We start from the raw sequence: 20,069 nt of genomic DNA on the forward strand, positions 1-20,069 counted from the left end.
TCCAAATAAATTTAAAACCGAAATCATTTTTGTGTAACGAAACCGAACTGAACACAGTAAATCAAATTCAAGTATGTATCAAAAATAGATATAGTTATTCTAGTTCAAAATATCTATAATTTGGTATGTATCAAAAATAGATATACTTATATTGAATAATTATGATATTAAGTAAATCTGTTTCTACATAAGTGGATGTAAGGAAAAGTGAATTGAGATTGACGGACGAGTTTCTCTCTTCTCTCTTTAGTATTTTTCAGAGAGAGACTCATCCCAATAAATGTTTAGGATCGTCGTTCGGGTTTCTTCCGGCTTCTGTCGACCGGGTGTCTTTCGGCTATCTTCTCCCGTTGTTCAGGATTTAGAATTTTCTTTTGGTCAATTTTGAATTCGGGTTTTCGTGATTTGTTTTTGTTTTATAGTTTTAAAATCTTGATGATGAAGCATTATGATATGCAGAATCTTCAGTTCCGAAGAGTTGTTCTCTTCGCATGATTTAGTTTATTCTGCTTTGATTGGCTTCTTTGTTGAGTTCTGTTTTTAGGCTCCAACAGTTTTCCGGCGATCTGCGTTTTTGACAATTAGCTTCGTTTGCAGATTCGGTGATGAAGATTTGTGAATTTCTCTGATTAAAAACCAATGGACTTCTTTTTGAAGCTCTGGCGGTTTCCGGTGATTTTGGAGGTTCTTCAGGTCGCTTTCTACATCGACGATATCCAGCAACGACATATGATTCATCTCTCCACGTGTCTCAACAATGGTTAATAGCTTTACACGTGCCTCTGCTTTGGATTTTTACAGCTTACTTCTTCAAAGGGTTTTAGTTTTCTGGACTGGGCTTCATTTACTTTGGACCTAAATTTAACAGACGGACTTGGTGGTTTCTTTTATACAATATTGGATTATTCTATTGTTTAGATATAGTCCAATATTGTAAAGCTTAATGTGTCAAGCCCTGTAAATGGAAGTTTCCACAGTTGTACTTTTTACAACACAACTTTGAAATAAAATATAACACTTATGAAAAAAAAAAAAAGTAAATCTGTTCTTTTGTTTATATTTGAAAGTTTATAAAGCAGAAAACCGAAACATAACCGAATTATGTTAAACTAAACCAAAAATCTAACCAAATTATAGATATTTTGAACTAGAACCAAACCAATAAGCGATTTTTTGAGAGACTAAATACTTTAGGCTAACATTAAGTACATAATGACGATTCTACCCTAATATGTGATTTTTGACACGATTTTTGTCATTGAGTTATCAGATCACGTTTATTCCTGACCTTTTTCCATTTGCTGATCATTCGACTGAATGCTTGTAAAATTGTACTCCAGTTGAATTCCTTATTTTTTGAAAATGATTTTCTAACAAACTAAACTATAAAGTATCCATGCCATTTTATTTTTTGATTTTATCGTTTTTAAAGGATCGAAATTGAAATCTAAATGTTAATCTTTAGGTTATGCTTGATGTGTATGACTACGGAAAAACAGTCTATTTTCCCACGAGAAGTATGACATCATACCAAATAGATCCCAATCTTTACCTTGCTCCATATGTCCATGAAAAAATATTTCTCGATCTGTATCTTTCCGAATTCAAAGTTTAAAACATATTTCTCCATAAACAAATAGTTCAAAACTAATTATCCGCAAATATTGGTTTTGCTCGGTTTACGGTTTGCTAAACCAATTTACAAAGACACTAAACCAGATTAAACATAAATAAAAATAAATTTAACCCAATTACAACTAATTGAAACCCAACCCAGTGCTCTTTTTCACATGTTTCCTTTCTTCGTCTTCTTCGGATTTTAATCTCTTTGGCCCTTTTGGTTGAATCAATTTTTGAAAAACATCCACTTATTCTCACTATTTCCTCCCCTTCCCAATATATTTGAAATAAAAGTTTACCCTTTTTTATTCTTTTTAATTTTCTATTAAATTTTTGCTACCAAACAAACAATTAGAATCAACCAATCATATTCATTCTCTCTTTATTAACCACCTAAACCTACCAAAACCAACCAAAAACGCAAAAAACATTCGTTTTCTTCTTCATACGATTTCAGATATATCACCTCGTCTTCTTCTTCTACATATCCAAGATCCACATATCTCCTTTCATCTTCTTCTTTTCCGTCCATCATTAATTCTTACTTCTTCTTCAACATCCACGTTTCATTAAGGTAAGTATTCTTGTTTCTTAGTGGAGTAATGTTTGACGTTCGTGTCTATGGATGAGAAAGGTTAAATCGTAGTTTGAATGCGTTTAATTGTAGAAAAACTGAAACCAAGGTGTACAAATAATTAGAATATTTACGTACATCTTAAATATTGTGCAACTGTGACAAATGGGTATAACTATGTTTATTGACTTATGAAAAATGTAAAATTATTGACCGTTTTCTTTCTCTCTTTTCTTTTCAAGGACAATGAAAAGGAATCTAGTGATACGTTTTGCTTATGATGGGTAATATATTAGTATCAGAGAAGATGTACTTTGGATTTCTAACGAAGAAGATGAAGATGTATTTATTTTTTTGAAGAAATCGAAAGGAGAGGTAAAATATGCGAAGTTGATTAAGAAGATTTGTAGGAAGAGAAAGGTAGATGAATTTCGACAAAGCTTAAAGTGAGTTACTTTCCCTTCTCATTCCAAGGACGTAAGGTAAGACCAAATTATATTCGGGATGATGAAGATCTAGATTATTATTTTGAAGATGTGAGTGAATAAGGGTTTAGAAGTGTATTGCATGTTCAAATTAGTTATGATGTTGAACCAAATATGAGGATGGATGAGAATGAACGGTTCGATCATGTATTGAGAGAGGATTTGGTTATAGAAAATGTTGCAAATAGTGAAGATATATCTCTTATTGGTGGAGAAGATGAGATTGGTGGTGGTGTCCTTGCTATGTACGTAGGAGAACAATCAAAACAATATCTGTTTATGGTGGAGAATGAGGATAGAGATTTAGAAGGAAATGTGTGTGGACCAATTTTATGGGATGATGAGCTTGAAATTACGGTAGGCCAAGAATTTGGAAGCAAAAAAGCAATCCAAAGTTTAGTTGATAAGGCGGGACACAACAATATCTTTGAGTTTGTTGTAAAGAAATCAGAGCTGTTGAGATATGTGATGGCATGTTAAGAAGCACATAATGGATGTGATTGGTATCTATGAGCTGCAAAGCGTAATAATTCTAAGCCTTATTCTATACGAACTCATAGAAGGATTCATTCATGCTCTCGTTCAAGTAAAACTACAGGACGAAGTAAAAGGAAAGGCACACCGACTATGGTTGCTTCATTATTGGCCAAAGATTATCCAGGTCAAATTGCCACTCCAACTGAATAGATCTTATTCATTTGGTTCAAGGAAGATTTGGTGTGCAAGTCTCTTATTCTACCGCGTGTAGAGAAAAAAGAGAAGCTGCAAATGATATTAGAGGTAACCCAAAGAAAGATTTTAGGGTTGGGCATTATTATATACATGTTACAAAATATGAATCATGATTCAGTTTCGTATGTGGAAGTGGTTGACGAAAATAAGTTTAAGTACTATTTTTTGCTTTAGGTGCTTCCATTGAAAGCTTCCGAGCTATGAGGAAAGTCATCATTGTGGATAGAATTCATATGAAGACTGCATATGGTGGAGTCCTAATTGTTGTTACGGCTCAAGATCCCGATCATTACCATTATCTGATTGATTTTGGAGTAGATGGTGGGAAAAACTACAGCTGGACTTGGATTCTCATGAAGCTCAAGTCGATTATACCGGATGATCCTGAAAATTGTGTTTCTTTGAGATAGAAACCAAAGTCTCATCAAGGCAATAGCCGATATCTATTAGTTGTCCCACCATGGACATTTTGTACCATTTGCCTCAAAATGTGAACCTGAAGGTTTATGGAGTAGACAAAGCAATTTCTGGAAAAAAGTTTAGGGAATGTGCTCGAGCTTATACGGGGGCGGAGTTCTTAAGGTTTTATGGAGTTTTTTGACTACATATCTTTTGGCACTTACATATCTAGATGATAATGCAGATGTGACAAAATGGGCTACATGTTATTTTGGAGGAGAAAAGTACAACATAGACACAAGTAATTTGATTGCATCTATATATTAATGGTGCTTTAGAGAAACCAAGCAACTACTTGCTATTACAATTGATAGATGAAATAGTAGGGAAGATAGTAGAGTGGTTTGACAAACGTAGAAAAACTTAGGGACTAATACCAAGTGGACAATATTTGTTTTCTTTTGTGGAGAAGGAACACCAGAATACATGTAAGGAAGCAAAGAAGATAGTGGTAAAAGAGCTAAACGATTACAACCTTGAATATAGTGTGATCAATCGCAATGGTCTAGACAGTTTGACAGTTTGATATAGACAAATATCCACGTGTGCATGCAATAGCGTACTCAAGTATTATCGGATAGAGCTTTGGGTTTTGGCATACACAAGGACGATTTTTCCAGTTCAACATAATTCTGAATGGTTTGTTCTGGAGGAGATAATAAAACTCTTAGCATATCCACGAGATTTTGACAAGGAAGAAGACAAGAAAAAAGTATCCATCCGTTGGAGAACATGGAAAAGGAGGTAAGAAGAGGTCGAAGAGGCCAAGTGGTTTACTAATGATGGTGAAGATGAGGGAGACGATGATGGTCACCAAGGTTTAAAAATAACGGCGTCACATCAGATTTTCATCAGATATTTGTATATATTTTTAGATTTTTTAGATTTTTTAGTTTTAAAATCAAAACTATATGACTTAGATTTGGATCAACACTCTAAGATTCATACATAGTTGAAATTTGCCAAAAGAAACTTTGATTCATACATAGTTGAAATTTACCAAAAAAAACTTTGATTCATACATACATAGTTGATTCATACAAAGACCCAGATACATAGTTGTACCTGCTCGTTTCCAATTGTACCTAATTAGTAAATTCATGAATAACCTTAAAAACCAAAAAACATCAAATCCGAATAATTATACCTAAAAACTTACAACAAGTGAATCTAAAAAACAAACCTCAAAACACATCCAATCCGAACAATTGTACCTTTTTCTGAAACACATAAGATACATTTTAAAATATCAAGTGTCATTCAAAATGCCAAATTGCAAATCAAACGAAACAATAACTCACAATCTTTTCAGCAACATTCGTATTCACTGGTGTACCATCCTTCTTAGTACGTGACTTAACCCAAACCTTTAGCCTTGTCACTTCAGATGGGTCTCCATTAGCAGTTTTCTAAACCAAAAAATGATCTTAGTTAATACATAAGTGTTTGGACTTTGGAAAAAGGCTGAGCAATATGAACAATATAAGTGTGTACAACTATTACCATGTCTTCGGCAAGTCTAACCATTCCCCTGCGACTACAAGTCTGTGGAATCTGATTGCGCCTTCTTTCCTTGTAGCTATCGCTTACAACCTAACAGATGAATGTTAATTTCTATTGTATATAGATAAATTTACAAATTCCAAATGCATACCTTAAATTCTTGGCTAGTTTTGAGCTTCACAAATTTACGCCAATCAAAAGAAGAAATGTTTTTGGGTCGCATGTTATCCTCTCTTGGTTAGTCTTAGCTTCTCTAATGTTTGTAACTTGCCTTGATTTCAAGGACCTCCACAAACATTCCATCTACCTAAGCACTGTAACCTTTTGGTACTCTTCATCAAGTTCAAACTTTGCCTGTAGTCAAAAACAAAACAGTCAAGTACTCACCAATATCTAATAAACTTGTAAATTTTACACAAAGCTTACCTGAACAGATTTCCAGAGAACTGTCCTGAGTTCTTCACCAATTTTACTCCAACGTTCAATTGTGACTGGAACGTGTTCTCTTACCAATGCCCCTACATATGATGCCAGCTTAACTGAGCCTTTACCAATAGTCTCTCCCATGTTAGCGAACTCTACTCTTACTCTTGCATTTGGATCCTTGGCAATATCCTTCAGCCTAATTGGTCCTCGATGTCGCTTACGCTTTGGCTCAACATAAACATCACCCTAAGATAAAACAAGCTCTCCGTGAGGCTCTTCCTCATTGACCTTATCCGAATCTCCATCAACCACCTGATCTGGATCTGCTACTTGATCTAGTTCCAAATGATCTTCATCATTCACCTGATCTCCATCAATCACCTGATCTAGATCTGCTACTTGATCTGCATCTGATACTTGAACTTCAGCTGGTTCTACATGTTCCTCATCATTGACTTGTGGTTCAATTGTTCCAATATACTCGACCTCATCATTGGCATTCTTTGCATTGACCTTTTTTTTGTTACTTTTACCTCGCTTTTTCTTTTGTTGTCCCATCTTAAATCACATGAGAAAAATGAAAGAGTAAAGGGTTAAGTACACATGATGCAAATAAGACATTGAACACACTATGGGAAACAGACATCAAACATAGAGAATGCAACAAGGAGTGAAAATGAAGCAAAAAAAACTACATTTCACAAACATAAATTCCTTCACAATCAGTCCTCTCATTCTCAGCTTCATCCAAGTCAGCGTCTATGTCAACATTTGGTGGCAATGTGCCAATGGCTGCAACTGAATCTACAAACTCTTTCTGACTAAATCTTCTTGAAGAACCTCTCAATGCAACATACCAAGGTGATGAGTCATCTTCTCTTAGGTAAAAAACCTGTTTTGCTTGAGAGGCTAGTATGTATGGATCCCTCAAAAATGAGTCTTGACTATGATTCAGGTTTACAAGTGTAAAACCATCCTCTTGCTTTACTTCATTGCCTTTTACTGCCCAGTTGCATCGGAACAATGGAACGTAAAAGACATTATAATCCAGCAAGATAATATCAGTAATGCAGCCATAATATGAAACCAAATCGACCACTTGAGAAGTGTCTTTTGCACTAGACTTACAGATAGCAGTTGCCTCATAGTACACACCACTGTTCTGAATTTTCTTATCCACTGTTATTGTATGAAATCGCTGCCCATTCACTATATAACCAGAATATGTCCTTGCACAACTCCGTTGACCATATATAAGCTAACCATTTAAGTGTTTCTTCATGTCTGTTTGAATCAAGAGGTATCTAAAAGATTTAAAAAGAAATTGTCAGACACCTATATGCTTACCGATAAAGTATAGTGTTTAAGTGTCAAGTGTGAGAGATAAACATGCCAGTTTTTTAAGCCATGAAGCAAAATTCTGAGTGTGCAAGTTCCATAAGTGTGATGCATCACGTCTGCATCTTACATTTGAGTCTTGTAGATGTTGCAGATGCTCACTAATACAAGGAAAAATGAGAAGTAGTCAGAGACAGCCATATGGATAAGTAAAATATATATAGCTAAGTAATATAAGAGCCTATTGAGATTGGAACTTACTCAACATAAGATTCAGAGACTGCTATATTCTGGATGACAGCCATATTGGCTATTTTTGTCTCCATTTCAGTAAGATTAATTTAAGAGCCTGCTGAGATTGGACGCCCATTAAGTATAGAGTTGCTCTCATACTCAGTGTTTCTATCAACACTTTCCTGAACATTTGTTGTCTTCTTCAAAAATTCACTACAAAACTGTATGCATTCTTCAGCTAGATTACACTCCGCTATACACCCTTCCGGTCTTGCAGTGTTTCTCACAAAATCCTTCAGAACTTTCATATATCTTTTAAACGGATACATCCATCTGAAATGAACTGGTCCACCTAACCGAGCTTCTCTGCCTAAATGTACTGTCAAATGCACCATTATATCAAAGAAGCTTGGTAGGAAAAACCTTTCAAACAGGCAAAGGGTTTCAACGATCTCAGTTTCTAGTTCCAAAAGCTGCTCCATATCAATTACTCGTTGACACAAGTGGTTAAAGAAAGTACATAAGCGCATGATTGCAACCCTTGGACCTTTAGGTAGCAACCCTCTAAGAGCAATAGGGAGAAGCTGTTGCATTAACACGTGATAATCGTGTGACTTAAGCCCCGGGACCTTACACTCATCTAATGAGATGCCTCTTGATATGTCTAAGCAGTACCCATCTGAACCTTTGAAGTCATACAGCCGCTTACAAAAGATCTTCTTCTATGTCTTTGATAGAGACCAAAGTGCTGCAGGAAGATATGTTCTTTTGCCTTTGGTTTTTGGATGCAAATCCTTTCTAATCCCAAGCACCTCCAAATCTTTTCTAGCATTTAGTCCATCCTTGGATTTCCCACAATGCAACAATGTCGATATAATACTTGCAGCCACATTCCTCTCCACATGCATGACATCCAAGTTGTGTCTCACAGGAAGTTCCTATACAACACACGAAAGAAAACAAAAAAATTTAACCAATGATTAGTGATGAAATCTGAGATAATACTCAGGAAGTTTTAATCAATGATTAGTGATGAAATCTGAAATTTAAATAACAGGAATGTTTAACAGACCTGCCAATAAGGTAACTTGACAAAAATTGACTTTTTCTTCCATCTAGATAATTCCTCCTCATCTACTTGGTCCTCTTCATCCTCCTCTGATTCACTAGATTGATCATCACTATCAGAGTCTGCTTTAATATTCACCGTCCTTTTCCTTTTACTTGCAAATTGTTTCAAAGTCCCAAAGTTATTCTTAAAAACTTTCAGGTTTTGGTAAATTTCCTGACCACTCAATATTCTCCTCTTCCTGCCATTTTCAGCTTTCCCATCAAACCAAGACTTCTTCATTCTGAAATGATGTGTTGGTGGCAAACCCTTTCTGTGGCACATGTAGACATGTTTTCTACTGAACTTCAATCACATGCTATCAGTATTTTTCCCACATAGAGGACATCCCATTTTTCCCTTTACTTTGCAGCCAGCAAGATTCCCGTAAGCAGGGAAATCACTAATCGTCCAAAACAACATTGCCTTCAGATTAAATGTTGATTTACTGTAAGCGTCATATGTCAATTCCCCATTGTCCCACAGGTGGCATAGATCCTCTATAAGAGGTTCTAAGTAAACTTCAATGTTATTACCAGGCTGTTGCGGACCAGGAATTAGCAAAGTCAACATGATGTTCTCCTTCTTCATGCATAAATCAGGGGGCAGATTGTAGTTAACTAACAAAACAGGCCAGCAACTATATCTAGTGTTCTTCATGTTGAATGGATTAAATCCATCTGTAGAAAGCCCAAGCCTCAGGTTCCTTTCTTCAGCTGCAAATGACGAGTATTTTGCATTCATCTGATCCCATGTTACTGAATCTATAGGGTGACGGAGTTTTCCATCGCTGCTTTTGTTGCTAAAGTGCCACCTTAAATCCTTAGGCATTTCATCAGACCTAAACATTCTCTTATGGCGCGGGATTATCGGAAAGTACCTTAATACTTTTTGTGGGACACCTTTCTTTATTTCACCATTGTGCAAGTTAGCCTTCCATCTTGAAGCGTTGCATTTAGGACAACTGTCAAGCTTCTTGTAATTCTTTCTGAATAGGCAGCAGTCATTGACACATGCATGGATCTTCTGGTAACCCATATCAAAAGATTTCAATAACTTCTTCACCTCATACAGTGATTTGTGCAACACATTATCCTTTGGCAACATCTCCAGCAATATCTCTAGAAAATCATTGAAGCTCTTGTCAGACCACCCGTTTTTTGTCTTAAGTCTAAAGAAAGATACAATAGCCGACACCTTGCTATGGTTCACACAACTTGGATACAACGGCGTTTCAGCATCTGCAAGCTTTGCAAGGAACTCATCTTCTTTCTTGTCATCACACTCTGCAATCTCACTCAAGCCAACCTTATAAGCAAACTCTTCATCCAAAAATTCAGCAGCTTGATATAACCCAAGTACCTCATCATTCCATTGACTCACTTTGGTATCACTCTCAGCCCTAAAGTTTGATTCCCCATGATGATACCAGTCACACTGCTTCTTATATGCCTCATCCATTCCCCTTGTTACAAGATGATCAACAACAGAGGCTGAATGACGATCTAAACATCGACAATCAATGCAGGGACATATAATCATATCTACGTCTCCCAGAGCTGCAGCCACATCTCGTACAAACTTTGTAGCCCCTCTCTCATAAGCAGGATCAACTCTTCAGAGAAGAGTTAAAGGGTAATAAAAAAAAATCATTATATGATCAACTCTTCAGTGAAGACTTAAAAGGAGAATAAAAAGAGAGGTAAGATCTCCAGATTTTCCTACTGAAAATCTTACTTGCAAAGATGCACCCAATCCTTGTCCACCATTATAAATTGAAAACGTGTTTTAAAACCTCTAATTCCATAAGAATGATTTCAGATTATATGAAACAATAATGTTCAAGATTATAAGAAACAATAATGTTCAATACACAAAGCCACAGTGATGTTCAAGACAATAGAAACACTAATGTTCAATACATAAAGCCACGATTATTTTCACGACAAAAAGAAACAGTAATGTTCAATACACAAAGCCATAGTGATGTTCAAGACAAAAAGAAACAGTCAAGTTCAATACGCAAAGCCACATTGATGTTCAAGACAAAAAGAAACAGTCATGTTCAATACACAAAGCCACAATGATGTTCAAGACAAAAAGAAACAGTCATGTTCAATACACAAAGCCACAGTGATGTTCAAGACAAAAAGAGACAGTCATGTTCAATACACAAAGCCAAAGTGATGTTCAAGACAAAAAGAAACACTGATGTTCAATACACAAAGCCACAGTGATGTTCAAGACAAAAAGAAACAGTGATGATCAAGATGATACTAACCTGTCGCGTAATAAGAGCCAAATATCAGCTTCACATTCCCATTATTTACGCAGCAGCACTTGCAAAAACAAAAAATAGAATGAGTATATCTAGTTTCATGTGTTTGTTTATGCAAGAATGTGTTTGACAAGTTGTGGAAATAATCTAGAGATTCAGAGACCATGTCATTACAAGCACTAAAAGATCCAAAGATTCGAAGAACAAGTCAATACAAATGGCTGTAATAGAATGTCAACAAACACTTGTAGATCTCGAGAAGTTTTTTAAAAATCTAAAAATCTAAAATTTCCGAAAGCAAAATTGTGCATTCTATTTATCCACCTACGCCTAAATCAAACCACATAAACAAAAAGTTCTAATTTTGCAAAGAACACGGACATGCAAAAGATAAAAACTTTGAAGAATCGAATCAGAGAAATCCATAAATCCAGTGATTAAGAACCAAAACAGTTCAATTGATTAACGACAGCTAAAAGAAAACTAACTAGGTTAACGAAAGGGATGAAATAAATCTACAGATTCAGAGAGACATGCCTTCGATTTGGGATTCAGAGAGATGGTTTAATCGGAGAATTAGGGCCGAAATTGGGATTGGTGTCGCGGCTACGGCTTTGACGGCAGCAAACTTCAACAACGGCGGTGGCAAAAGGGATGGTTTAATCGGTGGCTCCAGGATTCGAGTCGTCGGTTTGAGAGAGTGTGGCTATGTCTTAGGGTTTTCTCGAGCTCACAGGGAATATATGTCTTTCGAAGAAAAAAAGAAAAAAAAAATTAAGTGTTTCGCGGTATGTGTCATTTTAGTTTCCCGGGTTAGAGGAATTCTATCATAGCGTTAGAACCTTGCTATATGAGTAAATCTATTTAATAGCGTTGATAACACGCTGTTATACGAAAACAAAATTTGTAAATAATCTTCAATAGCAGTTGAGTAATCCGTGCTATAACGTTATGCTATCAATGAACAAATTTCTTGTAGTGGCAATAGCGTGCTCAAGTATTATCGGATAGAGCTTTGGGTTTTGGCGTTCACAAGGACGATTTTTCCAGTTCAACATAATTCTCAATGGTTTGTTCCAGAGGAGATAATGAAACTCTTAGCATATCCACGAGATTTTGAGGTAAAACAAAGAAGAAAACAAGAAAAAAGTATCCATCCGTTGGAGAACATGGAAAAGGAGGTAAGAAGAGGTCGAAGAGGCCAAGTGGTTTGGGCGAGTGATTTACTAATGATGGTGAAGATGAGGTAGACGATGATGGTCACCAAGGTTTAAAAATAACGGCGTCACATAAGATTTTCATCAGATATTTGTATATATTTTTAGATTTTTTTGTTTTTTTTGTTATAAAATCAAAACTATATGACTTAGATTTGGATCAAAACTCTAAGATTCATACATAGTTGAAATTTGCCAAAAGAAACTTTGATTCATACATAGTTGAAATTTACCAAAAAAAACTTTGATTCATACATACATAGTTGATTCATACAAAGACCCAGATACATAGTTGTACCTGCTCGTTTCCAATTGTACCTAATTAGTAAATTCATACATAACCTTAAAAACCAAAAAACATCAAATCCGAATAATTATACCTAAAAACTTACAACAAGTGAATCTAAAAACCAAACCTCAAAACACATCCAATCCGAACAATTGTACCTAAAAACTTACAACAAGTATATCTAAAAACCCAACCACTAAAGCCTCTTCTTTGGGTCCTTCTCATCCTCTTCTTTCTTCTCCTTTTCCTTCTCCTTCTCATTCTCCTTCGCCTTCTCCTTCTCCTTCTTTTTTTTTCTTTCTATTTTTGCCTTTTCTTTCGTAAAATGCGAACTGACATGAATTGATGGCTTCACTAACCTTTTCGGTAGCACCACACAGCTTATTATAGTTCTTCATCCTCATATTTCTTTTCCTTCCTACAACTTCATCACCACAAGCCATCTCATCAGATTTATCATCACTACTCTTCTCAAAGCCAGATCCCTCAACAAAAAAATGAACACGTTTCTCTCCACCTGTCTCATTCTCACTAGTCGGCTCATTATTAATAACACTCTTCTCAAGACATGATGGCTCATCACCACTCCTTAACTCACCATCAACACTTTTCTTAACACCACTCCTTAACTCATCATCAACACTCTTCTCAACGACACCTAGCACATCATCCGTCCTCAAAATCTCATTAACAGTGTTCCCAAAACCCGGCTTTGTCTCAACAACATCATCTCCAACCATTTCATCGTCAACAGCCTTGTCACCAACATCTATCTCCTTGACATCCGCTACTAGCTTCAACATACCATCTTTTTTCAATGCCTCGTGACCACTCTCACCAACAGCTTTTTCACCACTAGTCTCCCCAATGTTACTGATAAAAAACCCTGTCTCACCACCTCCACCAAACCGGTCTCCGCAACACCTCTATAATCACCTCCATCAAAACCGGTATCACAATCACCTCTAAAATCACCTCCACCAAAACCAGTTTTACCATCTGTCTTTTCACCAGTTGCTTCCTCTTCTCTATCTTTTTCTTTTGTTTTGCTTGTCTCTGCATCCCTTTCAAGTTTATCCAATCTCAGATAGACATCTTGCATCGCATCTGCTACCGCTGTTTTCACTATTCTCTTTAGAAGAGAAGGTAACAACAACTCCGACTCATCCATTTTTTCAATTGGTGGAACATTTTGTTGCGTCTCCTCCATTTGTTCAGCAGTTGGGACATGTACATCTCCATATCCTCGAGAATCTACATACAACTTTTAAATATCTTCCCACCAAATTTTTTTATGTTCTACATCCAGACGCTCATTCCACGCATCAGCAATAGGGTCCATTGTGTCTTCATCATCAAATGGCTCCACAGTGTCAAGCAAAAGAGATTCCTCACCCGCTGATGGTTGTAGAATACAAGATAATTTGTTCATTGTTAGCGCTAAAAATCTGCTATCTTACATTATCTATAGCGAATTCACAAACGCCATGTTCTCGGCAGCTATGGTAGGTGTCACTCGTACGATAGCAGTTTTGTAAATGCTATTATATTTAATAATATAATAGCAAAATTAGAACGCTGTTTTAATTAGTAATATAGCACTTTAAATTTTTGCTAAAAAGTAACGACGATTTTAATTTCGTGCCATAATAGGTTATTCTATGTTAGCAATTAGTTCACGATGCGAACTTTTTTTTTTTAGCATTACGTTTGATGTTATGATATATGATTCTTCTACCATAACAGTAAATAATTGCTAAGTTTTGTTTATTTATGCGGTTTAATTATGTTGTAATACAATCTTTCACAACTTGTTTGTTTTTGGTATTATCTGAATTTCCAGAACCCAACACAGAAAAAAAAACTCTGAATAAAAATTTAATATTAAGTCTGAATCAAATCCAACATAGAGGAAAAATCCATTCAAATCATTTAACATAACATAAGTCTAAATCCAATGATTCTCTTGCATTTCAGCCATACGCTTGTGCTTCACTTGGAAACAAGCTAACTTAATCTTATTCATATTGCGACCCATTGCTCTCAGTCTACCAGGATTGTCAGGCCCTAACAATTGGCTTAGTGAATCTGGTGCTTCATTTGTTGATGGATTATCACTATTAACAATCTCTTCTGCCTTTTTCTGAAACTCATAAGATACATTTTAAAATATCAAGTGTGATTCAAAATGCCAAAATGCAAATCAAACGAAACAATAACTCACAATCTTTTCAGCAGCATTCGTATTCACTGGTGTACCATCCTTCTTAGTACGTGACTTAACCCAAACCTTTAGCCTTGTCACTTCAGATGGGTCTGCACTAGCAGTTTTCTAAACCAAGAAAATGATCTTAGTTAATACATAAGTGTTTGGACTTTGGAAAAAGGCTGAGCAATATGAACAATATAAGTGTGTACAACTGTTACCATGTCTTCGGCAAGTCTAACCATTCCCCTGCGACTACAAGTATGTGGAATCTGATTGCGCCTTCTTTCCTTGTAGCTATCGCTTACAACCTAACAGATGAATGTTAATTTCTATTGTATATAGATAAATTTACAAATTCCAAATGCATACCTTAAATTCTTTGCTAGTTTTGAGCTTAACAAATTTACGCCAATCAAAAGGAGAAATGTTTTTGGGTCGCATGTTCATCCTCTCTTGGTTAGTAATAGCTTCTCTAATGTTTGTAACTTGCCTTGATTTCCAGGACCTTCACAAACATCCCATCTGCCTAAGCACTGTAACCTTTTGGTACTTTTCATCTAGTTCAAACCTTGCCTGCAATCAAAAACAAAACAGTCAAGTACTCACCAATATCTAATAAACTTGTAAATTTTACACAAAGCTTACCTGAACAGATTTCCAGAGAACTGTCCTGAGTTCTTCACCAATTTTAGTCCAACGTTCAATTGTGACTGGAACGTGTTCTCTTACCAATGCACCTACATATGATGCCAGCTTAACTGAGCCTTTACGAATAGGCTCTCCCATGTTAGTGAACTCTACTTTTACTCTGGTATTTGGATCCTTGGCAATATCCTTCAGCCTAGTTGGTCCTCGATGTCGCTTACGCTTTGGCTCAACACAATCATCACCCTCAGATAAAACAAGCTCTCGGTGAGGCTCTTCCTCATTGACCTTATCTGAATCTCCATCAACCAACTGATCTGGATCTGCTACTTGATCTGGTTCCACATGATCTTCATCATTCACCTGATCTCCATCAATCACCTGATCTGGATCTTCTACTTGATCTGCATCTGAAACTTGAACTTCAGCTGGTTCTGCATATTCCTCATCATTGACTTGTGGTTCAATTGTTCCAATATACTCGACCTCATCATTGGCATTCTTTGCATTGACCTTTTTTTTGTTACTTTTACCTCGCTTTTTCTTCTGTTGTCCCATCTTAAATCACCGGAGAAAAATGAAAGAGTAAAGGGTTAAGTACACTGGATGCAAATAAGACATTGAACACACTATGGGAAACAGACATCAAACATAGAGAATGCAACAAGGAATGAAAATGAAGCAAAAAAAACTACATTTCACAAACATAAATTCCTTTACAATTAGTCCTCTCATTCTCAGCTTCATCCAAGTCAGCGTCTATGTCAACATTTGGTGGCAATGTGCCAATGGCTGCAACTGAATCTACAAACTCTTTCTGACTAAATCTTCTTGAAGAACCTCTCAATGCAACATACCAAGGTGATGAGTCATCTTCTCTTAGGTAAAAAACCTGTTTTGCTTGAGAGGCTAGTATGTATGGATCCCTCAAAAATGAGTCTTGACTATGATTCAGGTTTACAAGAGTAAAACCATCCTCTTGCTTTACTTCATTGCCTTTTACTGCCCAGTTGCATCGGAACAATGGAAAGTAAAAGACATTATAATCCAGCAAGATAATATCAGTAATGCAGCCATAATATGAAACCAAATCGACCACTTGAGAAGTGTCTTTTCCACTAGACCTACAGATAGCAGTTGCCTCATAGTACACACCACTGTTCTGAGTTTTCTTATCCACTGTTATTGTATGAAATCGCTGCCCATTCACTATATAACAAGAATATGTCCTTGCACAACTCCGTTGACCATATATAAGCTGGCCATTTAAGTGTTTCTTCATGTCTGTTTGAATCAAGAGGTATCTAAAAAATTTAAAAATAAATTGTCAGACACCTATATGCTTACCGATAAAGTATAGTGTTTAAGTGTCAAGTGTGAGAGAAAAACATGCCAGTTTTTTAAGCCATGAAGCAAAATTCTGAGTGTGCAAGTTCCATAAGTGTGATGCATCACGTCTGCATCTTACATTTGAGTCTTGTAGATGTTACAGATGCTCACTAATACAAGGAAAAATTAGAAGTAGTCAGAGACAGCCATATGGATAAGTAAAATATATATAGCTAAGTAATATAAGAGCCTATTGAGATTGGAACTTACTCAACATAAGATTCAGAGACTGCCATATTCTGGATGACAGCCATATGGGCTATTTTTGTCTCCATTTCAGTAAGATTAATATAAGAGCCTGCTGAGATTGGACGCCCATCAAGTATAGAGTTGCTCTCATACTCAGTGTTTCTATCAACACTTTCCTGAACATTTGTTGTCTTCTTCAAAAATTCACTACAAAACTGTATGCATTCTTCAGCTAGATTACACTCCGCTATACACCCTTCCGGTCTTGTAGTGTTTCTCACAAAATCCTTCAGAACTTTCATATATCTTTTAAACGGATACATCCATCTGAAATGAACTGGTCCACCTAACCGAGCTTCTCTGCCTAAATGTACTGTCAAATGCACCATTATATCAAAGAAGCTTGGTGGGAAAAACCTTTCAAACAGGCAAAGGGTTTCAACGATCTCAGTTTCTAGTTCCAAAAGCTGCTCCATATCAATTACTCGTTGACACAAGTGGTTAAAGAAAGTACATAAGCGCATGATTGCAACCCTTGGACCTTTAGGTAGCAACCCTCTAAGAGCAATAGGGAGAAGCTGTTGCATTAACACGTGATAATCGTGTGACTTAAGCCCCGTGACCTTACACTCATCTAATGAGATGCCTCTTGATATGTCTGAGCAGTACCCATCTGAACCTTTGAAGTCATACAGCCGCTTACAAAAGATCTTCTTCTATGTCTTTGATAGAGACCAAAGTGCTGCAGGAAGATATGTTCTTTTGCCTTTGGTTTTAGGATGCAAATCCTTTCTAATCCCAAGTACCTCCAAATCTTTTCTAGCATTTAGTCCATCCTGGGATTTCCCACAATGCAACAATGTCGATATAATACTTGCAGCCACATTCCTCTCCACATGCATGACATCCAAGTTGTGTCTCAGAGGAAGTTCCTATACAACACACGAAAGAAAACAAAAAAATTTAACCAATGATTAGTGATAAAATCTGAGATAATACTAAGGAAGTTTTAATCAATGATTAGTGATGAAATCTGAAATTTAAATAACAGGAATGTTTAACACACCTGCCAATAAGGTAACTTGACAAAAATTGACTTTTTCTTCCATCTAGATAATTCCTCCTCATCTACTTGGTCCTCTTCATCCTCCTCTGATTCACTAGATTGATCATCACTATCAGAGTCTGCTTTAATATTCACCGTCCTTTTCCTTTTACTTGCAAATTGTTTCAAAGTCCCAAAGTTATTCTTAAAAGTTTTCAGGTTTTGGTAAATTTCCTGACCACTCAATATTCTCCTCTTCCTGCCATTTTCAGCTTTCCCATCAAACCAAGACTTCTTCATTCTGAAATGATGTGTTGGTGGCAAACCCTTTCTATGGCACATGTAGACATGTTTTCTACTGAACTTCAATCACATGCTATCAGTATTTTTCCCACATAGAGGACATCCCATTTTTCCCTTTACTTTGCAGCCAGCAAGATTCCCGTAAGCAGGGAAATCACTAATCGTCCAAAACAACATTGCCTTCAGATTAAATGTTGATTTACTGTAAGCGTCATATGTCAATTCCCCATTGTCCCACAGGTGGCATAGATCCTCTATAAGAGGTTCTAAGTAAACGTCAATGTTATTACCAGGCTGTTGCGGACCAGGAATTAGCAAAGTCAACATGATGTTCTCCTTCTTCATGCATAAATCAGGGGGCAGATTGTAGTTAACTAACAAAACAGGCCAGCAACTATATCTAGTGTTCTTCATGTTGAATGGATTAAATCCATCTGTAGAAAGCCCAAGCCTCAGGTTCCTTTCTTCAGCTGCAAATGACGAGTATTTTGCATTCATCTGATCCCATGTTACTGAATCTATAGGGTGACGGAGTTTTCCATCGCTGCTTTTGTTGCTAAAGTGCCACCTTAAATCCTTAGGCATTTCATCAGACCTAAACATTCTCTTATGGCGCGGGATTATCGGAAAGTACCTTAATACTTTTTGTGGGACACCTTTCTTTATTTCACCATTGTGCAAGTTAGCCTTCCATCTTGAAGCGTTGCATTTAGGACAACTGTCAAGCTTCTTGTAATTCTTTCTGAATAGGCAGCAGTCATTGACACATGCATGGATCTTCTGGTAACCCATATCAAAAGATTTCAATAACTTCTTCACCTCATACAGTGATTTGTGCAACACATTATCCTTTGGCAACATCTCCAGCAATATCTCTAGAAAATCATTGAAGCTCTTGTCAGACCACCCGTTTTTTTGTCTTAAGTCTAAAGAAAGATACAATAGCCGACACCTTGCTATGGTTCACACAACTTGGATACAACGGCGTTTCAGCATCTGCAAGCTTTGCAAGGAACTCATCTTCTTTCTTGTCATCACACTCTGCAATCTCACTCAAGCCAACCTTATAAGCAAACTCTTCATCCAAAAATTCAGCAGCTTGATATAACCCAAGTACCTCATCATTCCATTGACTCACTTTGGTATCACTCTCAGCCCTAAAGTTTGATTCCCCATGATGATACCAGTCACACTGCTTCTTATATGCCTCATCCATTCCCCTTGTTACAAGATGATCAACAACAACAGAAACTGAATGACGATCTAAACAGCGACAATCAATGCAGGGACATATATTCATATCTACGTCTCCCACAGCTGTAGCCACATCTTGTACAAACTTTGTAGCCCCTCTCTCATAAGCAGGATCAACTCTTCAGAGAAGAGTTAAAGGGTAATAAAAAAAAATCATTATATGATCAACTCTTCAGTGAAGACAAAAAAGGAGAATAAAAAGAGAGGTTAGATCTCCAGATTTTCCTACTGAAAATCTTACCTGCAAAGATGCACCCAATCCTTGTCGACCATTATAAATTGAAAACGTGTTTTAAAACCTTTAATACCATAAGAATGATTTCAGATTATATGAAACAATAATGTTCAAGATTATAAGAAACAATAATGTTCAATACATAAAGCCACAGTGATGTTCAAGACAAAAGAAACAATAATGTTCAATACACAAAGCCACGGTTATTTTCACGACAAAAAGAAACAGTAATGTTCAATACACAAAGCCACAATGATGTTCAAGACAAAAAGAAACAGTCATGTTCAATACACAAAGCCACAGTGATGTTCAAGATAAAAAGAAATAGTCATGTTCAATACACAAAGCCATAGTGATGTTCAAGACAAAAAGAAACAGTCATGTTCAATACACAAAACCACAGTGATGTTCAAGACAAAAAGAAACAGTCATGTTCAATACACAAAGCCACAGTGATGTTCAAGGCAAAAAGAAACAGTGATGTTCAATACACAAAGCCACAGTGATGTTCAAGACAAAAAGAAACAGTGATGATCA

The 20,069-nt window shown here is 36.4% G+C and overlaps 2 protein-coding genes and 3 pseudogenes across 5 annotated transcripts; 2 read left to right on the forward strand and 3 right to left on the reverse strand.

Annotated features, from left to right (window-relative positions):
• Positions 1-391: 391 nt before the first annotated feature.
• AT2G11522 (uncharacterized protein) lies at positions 392-1,022 on the forward strand. Its single transcript, NM_001335373.1, has one exon. It carries the CDS (start codon positions 640-642, stop codon positions 763-765), a length of 126 nt encoding a protein of 41 aa, NP_001318211.1. The 5' UTR covers positions 392-639; the 3' UTR covers positions 766-1,022.
• Positions 1,023-3,008: 1,986 nt separating this feature from the next.
• Positions 3,009-4,679, forward strand: AT2G11530 (annotated as a pseudogene; the record flags this gene model as incomplete). Its single annotated transcript has 1 exon — positions 3,009-4,679.
• Positions 4,680-5,171: 492 nt separating this feature from the next.
• Positions 5,172-10,174, reverse strand: AT2G11550 (annotated as a pseudogene; the record flags this gene model as incomplete). Its single annotated transcript has 1 exon — positions 5,172-10,174.
• A 2,346-nt stretch (positions 10,175-12,520) lies between these two features.
• On the reverse strand, positions 12,521-13,473 carry AT2G11570 (uncharacterized protein; the record flags this gene model as incomplete). Its single annotated transcript, NM_126858.1, has 2 exons — positions 12,521-13,123; positions 13,159-13,473. The coding sequence occupies 2 exons, from the start codon at positions 13,471-13,473 to the stop codon at positions 12,521-12,523; spliced, it is 918 nt and encodes a 305-aa protein (NP_178899.1).
• A 746-nt stretch (positions 13,474-14,219) lies between these two features.
• On the reverse strand, positions 14,220-19,496 carry AT2G11590 (annotated as a pseudogene; the record flags this gene model as incomplete). The annotated part of the gene is made up of 1 exon: positions 14,220-19,496.
• Between the last annotated feature and the right edge of the window lie 573 nt (positions 19,497-20,069).

Source organism: Arabidopsis thaliana, chromosome 2 (assembly GCF_000001735.4).
Source record: "Arabidopsis thaliana chromosome 2, partial sequence".
NCBI classification, from domain to species: Eukaryota; Viridiplantae; Streptophyta; class Magnoliopsida; order Brassicales; family Brassicaceae; genus Arabidopsis; species Arabidopsis thaliana.

What these genes read in the sequence shown, in the direction of transcription:
- AT2G11522 (NM_001335373.1), top strand. Translation starts at nt 640, where the DNA reads ATGGACTTCTTTTTGAAGCTCTGGCGGTTTCCGGTGATTTTGGAGGTT.